The sequence below is a fragment of the Protomyctophum parallelum genome, assembly GCF_964188405.1.
Source record: "Protomyctophum parallelum genome assembly, chromosome: 1".
In the NCBI taxonomy this organism is placed as follows: Eukaryota; Metazoa; Chordata; class Actinopteri; order Myctophiformes; family Myctophidae; genus Protomyctophum; species Protomyctophum parallelum.
Window position 1 is genome coordinate 75,058,115 of NC_139697.1, and position 6,000 is coordinate 75,064,114.

At 45.1% G+C, this 6,000-nt stretch overlaps 1 protein-coding gene across 7 annotated transcripts in view; it reads left to right on the top strand.

Moving 5' to 3' along the window:
- fryb (furry homolog b) overlaps positions 1-6,000 on the top strand; it is a 120,880-nt gene that overhangs the window by 79,560 nt on the left and 35,320 nt on the right. For all 7 annotated transcript variants that reach the window (XM_083786046.1, XM_083786047.1, XM_083786041.1 and 4 more), the window contains 4 exons: positions 985-1,042; positions 2,804-2,895; positions 3,212-3,384; positions 4,064-4,224. In XM_083786046.1, coding sequence (XP_083642172.1) covers positions 985-1,042; positions 2,804-2,895; positions 3,212-3,384; positions 4,064-4,224 — 484 coding nt within the window. The remainder of the gene's footprint in view (positions 1-984; positions 1,043-2,803; positions 2,896-3,211; positions 3,385-4,063; positions 4,225-6,000) is intronic.

A 6,000-nucleotide genomic window follows, 5' to 3' on the forward strand; every position in this document is an offset into this window, starting at 1 on the left:
TCTCTTTTTTCTTTTTTTTTTTACAATAACGCACAATTCATCTTTCTATTTATATTCACACTCTCCCCCATTTTTTTTTCCTCCTCCTCCTCCTCCGTCTGTCTAGCACATTCTTCTCATAGCTGAGATGAGTGGCGTTCCATGCTGACAGGCGGAGAGGAGAGAAAATACTGCTTAGTGATGGAGAAAAGAACATTCTGTGGGCTGGGGTTGGAGGGGTGGATTATGTGGCTTTGAAAAGTAAAGAAGTTCCTTTGTGAGCGGCGATGTTTCATTTTGTCAGAGTGGAGTTTTATTTTATTTTTAACAAGCCAGTGTTTTGTGTAAAGAGAGGTCATTGTTATCGGAGGGATTAAGGCAGACAAGGGCAGGTGTATGGATGATTCTTAACCACTGTTTGTCTAATGTTTACAGTTGTGGAGGATTAGGAGGTTTAATAGGGCATGCAGGGTCTGAAATGCGAGATGGGGATGGGGAAACAAAAACGTTTCTTTAAAAACTGATTCAAAAGTGTATTTTCCTTTTATGTTATGTGTAAATCATTTCATATGTTCTACAGTCAGTGGTCTAAGCTACATTGCCACTTCATTGCACGTTTATCAGAATCAGAATTAACCTGATTGACATTATACTTATATTTCTTCTCACGCGTTTGCTTGTACATAATGATTTCACTAGTCTGCCTCCCTGGAAGACATACAATGTCTCTTCTGGGCCTCAAGCTAAACGGTTTGAGAACCACTGCAGTAGAACATTCCAGCATACTCTGTATGCTGGAAATCAAAACCTGTGAGCTCTCTATATTGTGACTTGTGAGACATTTACCAATTCACTTCCTCAGGCCCCTGATTTAAATCCACTACCTTGAATGCAATACAGCATGCATTTTTAGGGGTTGTGTTTCCATGTAATACTATATGCTATATACATACATACCAACCATAATATTATTTGATGTGTTCTTTCCTGCTGTGTGTTTTACAGAGAGCTAGTGGAGGAACTACACCCACTGATGAAGGAAGCGCTGGAACGTAGACCTGAGGTAACAAACTGCACAAAATACACAAAAACACAGACACACTGAGACGTAGAGTGACGACTGACCAGACATTCTGGTTTGTCTGGGAATGCCCTAAAATGTCCTGGTTTTCAATGTTCACTAGCAAACTGTCCTGGTTTTCACCAGAGTTAAACGCTGACAAAACTTGATATTCCAAATGTTGTTGTTTTATAACCTCTTAACTATTTTATACTTCATTGACCTCTCCTTTGTTCTGTTCAGTAGGCAGGGAGAAGAACTAGGGTGTTCTGTTCAGTGGGCAGGGAGAAGAACTAGGGTGTTCTGTTCAGTGGGCAGGGAGAAGAACTAGGGTGTTCTGTTCAGTGGGCAGGGAGAAGAACTAGGGTGTTCTGTTCAGTGGTCAGGGAGAAGAACTAGGGTGTTCTGTTCTCATTGTTCAACATCCCCGACCCCGGGCCTAGTTTCCTCTCCACTGCAACTTTAGAAGGTGTTGAGAGGTGCACTCAGTAGGCGTGAGAAAGCACTGAAATAATATTGTTCCCCATCCTGATGAAAACGCCTCACTGCACTGCCAGCGATGTGAGCGAGCGAACGATTAAATCTCATTAGAATACATGTTTTTCACTGTGACTGTCCTGCCGTACCGCGAGCGACAACGCGCCGTGCAGCGACGTCGTCCTCCCCTCCTATAATGTGCTCGCAGAGTCTCTATTTGAGCGAGGTTTCGCGGCCCCGATTGGTTCAGGCTACGTCGCAATGCAATGGCCGACGCTGCATGTCAGGACAGTTCTTCTGCACGAATGCTCGCTCCTTGCCTGTGTAGATGAGGTGCCACACACAAAACTGCATACATATATATGTACGTACATATATATTTTTATTTTGGGGGGTGGTGCATTTATTTGATAGTGCACAGTAAGCTGACAGAAGCAAAGGTCATCGGGATCCATCTGTCCATCTGTGTACCGTTACAGGTCCACCTGTGTACCATTACAGGTCCATCTGTGTACCGTTCCAGGTCCATCTGTGTACCATTACAGGTCCATCTGTGTACCGTTCCAGGTCCATCTGTGTACCGGTACAGGTCCATCTGTGTACCGTTACAGGTCCATCTGTGTACCAGTACAGGTCCATCTGTGTACCGTTACAGGTCCATCTGTGTACCGTTACAGGTCCATCTGTGTACCGTTACAGGTCCATCTGTGTACCGTTACAGGTCCACCTGTGTACCGTTACAGGTCCATCTGTGTACCGTTACAGGTCCATCTGTGTACCGTTACAGGTCCATCTGTGTACCGTTACAGGTCCATCTGTGTACCGTTACAGGTCCACCTGTGTACCGTTACAGGTCCATCTGTGTACCGTTACAGGTCCACCTGTGTACCGTTACAGGTCCATCTGTGTACCGTTACAGGTCCATCTGTGTACCGTTACAGGTCCACCTGTGTACCGTTACAGGTCCATCTGTGTACCGTTACAGGTCCACCTGTGTACCGTTACAGGTCCATCTGTGTACCGTTACAGGTCCATCTGTGTACCGGTACAGGTCCATCTGTGTACCGTTACAGGTCCATCTGTGTACCGTTACAGGTCCATCTGTGTACCGTTACAGGTCCATCTGTGTACCGGTACAGGTCCATCTGTGTACCGTTACAGGTCCATCTGTGTACCGTTACAGGTCCATCTGTGTACCGTTACAGGTCCATCTGTGTACCGTTACAGGTCCATCTGTGTACCGGTGCATTTGATTGTGTCGTTAAACGTAAGTGTCTCTGTCACCAGAACAAGAAGCGGCGAGAGAGGAGAGACCTGCTCCGACTGCAGCTCCTCAGGATCTTTGAACTGCTGGCCGACGCTGGAGTCATCAGTGACAGGTAACTAACACACGCACGCACACACACACACACACACACACACACGCACGCACACACACTCGGGTGGTTCCTGGCTATGGTTGTGTTTCGGTGCTTTACAGTTGGAGCGTGACTCCCTGGCTCTAGGAGCTCTGTTCCTGACCACTGTGTGTGTGTGTGTGTGTGTGTGTGTGTGTGTGTGTGTGTGTGTGTGTGTGTGTGTGTGTGTGTGTGTGTGTGTGTGTGTGTGTGTGTGTGTGTGTGTGTGTGTGTGTGTGTGTGTGTGTGTGTGTGTGTGTGTGTGTGTGTGTGTGTGTGTGTGTGTGTTTCTCTACAGTACCAACGGGGCGTTGGAGCGGGACTCCCTGGCTCTGGGAGCTCTGTTCCTGGAGTACGTGGACCTGACCCGCATGCTGCTGGAGGCGGAGAACGAAAAGGAGCTGGACGTGCTGAAGGACATCAGGGCTCACTTCAGCGGCATGGTGGCCAACATCATCCAGTGTGTCCCTGGTGAGATCCTCAGCAGGACGGAAATATATCGTGGGCCCTATTTTCGCCATGCTATACCCCTTATCCCTAAACTTCTTTGCCTTTATTTTTTTGATTTGTTTTTACTATTTTGAAAACATTTAAAAAAACAACTAGCTGATCTACCGGTACATTGACACGTTGTGAGCTTGTATATTGGCTATTTGAACTTTTCATAGCATGGCGAAAATAGGGCCCCTTATCTCCATATTTTAACTTTTTGTGTTTTTTCGTAAATTAACGCTAATACTTCATCATACTAACAGTGTCACACAAAAGTAGCAGATCCCGAAATGTGGTGCAAACACTTTGATCTTGTAGATCTGCTACTTTTGCTATTTTTGAGTTTGAATCCTGAAAAGTAACAGTTTTGGACAGACATCTTGTATCTCCATATTTCATTCATATTTTTTTCATAAATGAATGCCCTACTTTGTCATACAAGAGTGGCGTGTAAAAGTTATTACAATAATTTTATATATTTTCTCTAATTTAGAACGATTTTGAAGTAGTAATAGTTTTGTCTGTCAATATAGTTATAACTATATTAGAACCATTGTTTTCTTTTTCCATTTCCTGAAAAGTATCTGCTTCAAAATCGATTTAGAAAATCGGCCACAAAACCTGTCTGTCTTTCTGTTGTCTGTCTTCGTGTCTTCAGTCCACCACAGACGCTTCCTGTTCCCCCAGCAGTCTTTGAGGCACCACCTCTTCATTCTGTTCAGCCAATGGGCCGGTCCCTTCAGTGTCATGTTCACGCCCCTTGATCGCTACAGCGACCGCAACCACCAGATCACCAGATACCAGTACTGTGCTCTGAAGGTAAACAAACCAGATACCAGTACTGTGCTCTGAAGGTAAACAAACCAGATACCAGTACTGTGCTCTGAAGGTAAACAAACCAGATACCAGTACTGTGCTCTGAAGGTAAACAAACCAGATACCAGTACTGTGCTCTGAAGGTAAACAAACCAGATACCAGTACTGTGCTCTGAAGGTAAACAAACCAGATACCAGTACTGTGCTCTGAAGGTAAACAAACCAGATACCAGTACTGTGCTCTGAAGGTAAACAAACCAGATACCAGTACTGTGCTCTGAAGGTAAACAAACCAGATACCAGTACTGTGCTCTGAAGGTAAACAAACCAGATACCAGTACTGTGCTCTGAAGGTAAACAAACCAGATACCAGTACTGTGCTCTGAAGGTAAACAAACCAGATACCAGTACTGTGCTCTGAAGGTAAACAAACCAATACCAGTACTGTGCTCTGAAGGTAAACAAACCAGATACCAGTACTGTGCTCTGAAGGTAAACAAACCAGATACCAGTACTGTGCTCTGAAGGTAAACAAACAACAGCTCACAATATTACAAATAGGCTGTATGTACAGTATGTAAAAGTTCCCATTGCGCGCTCAAGCATCGTGCTTTAATGCTGGAGCCATCTGCATTTTTTGGGGCAGCCAGGCCCGGATCGACAGTAGCCCAATTTGCGGCCTAGGCAAGCTTTCTCTGATGCCGTCAGTCTCCACTTGAGTCTAGGCATAATAGTATGGCCTACCTACTCAACTGTGACTGTGATGATCAATCATGTGCCATACAATCTTTATTTTGAGTGATACAGTATACCGTACAAAAGATAGCACCCATAGTGTGTGAGACTGACTGGTTTTACTAATTACATTAACTGTTCAACAATGTGGGAGAGGTGCGCTGCGCCTTGGGCTCTTCAAGCAGAATTTCAACCTTTTGGAGATGATGAGCACTGCCTCTTTTGATCCTCCCGGCTGTGTGCGACAACGCAGTAATTTACGACCTGATGTCGAATCCTTACCTCAACAATGACGTCCATGTTTGCCTTCAGCTGTGAGCTACAGTATGTGTGTTTGCCTTCAGCTGTGAGCTACAGTATGTGTGTTTGCCTTCAGCTGTGAGCTACAGTATGTGTGTTCAGCTGTGAGCTACAGTATGTGTGTTCAGCTGTGAGCTACAGTATGTGTGTTCAGCTGTGAGCTACAGTATGTGTGTTCAGCTGTGAGCTACAGTATGTGTGTTCAGCTGTGAGCTACAGTATGTGTGTTCAGCTGTGAGCTACAGTATGTGTGTGAGCTACAGTATGTGTGTGAGCTACAGTATGTGTGTGAGCTACAGTATGTGTGTGAGCTACAGTATGTGTGTATGTGAGCTACAGTATGTGTGCCAATAACAACGACGGGACTTTCAAGCACAGCAACGATTGATTGATTGATTGATTGATTGGTCCAAACGTTGGCGGGTGTCAATAAACGTTGCATGTCAGCGTTATAGAAGTACAGACCTCACTCCCACTTTCCCTGCAGGTCACAGAAAACATCTATTGAAAATCCCATAGGGAAATATTAAGCCCAAACCACACCAGTTGCAACACTTTGCAACTGATAATGGTTGCAAGTAGTTGCATGTGGCGAATCATTGGTGCGGCGTATGGCTTTAGATCATTGTGTCATATAAGAACTGTGCTCCAAAAATAATCGGTGTGTGTGTGTGTGTGTGTGTGTGTGTGTGTGTGTGTGTGTGTGTGTGTGTGTGTGTGTGTGTGTGTGTGTGCGTGTGTGTG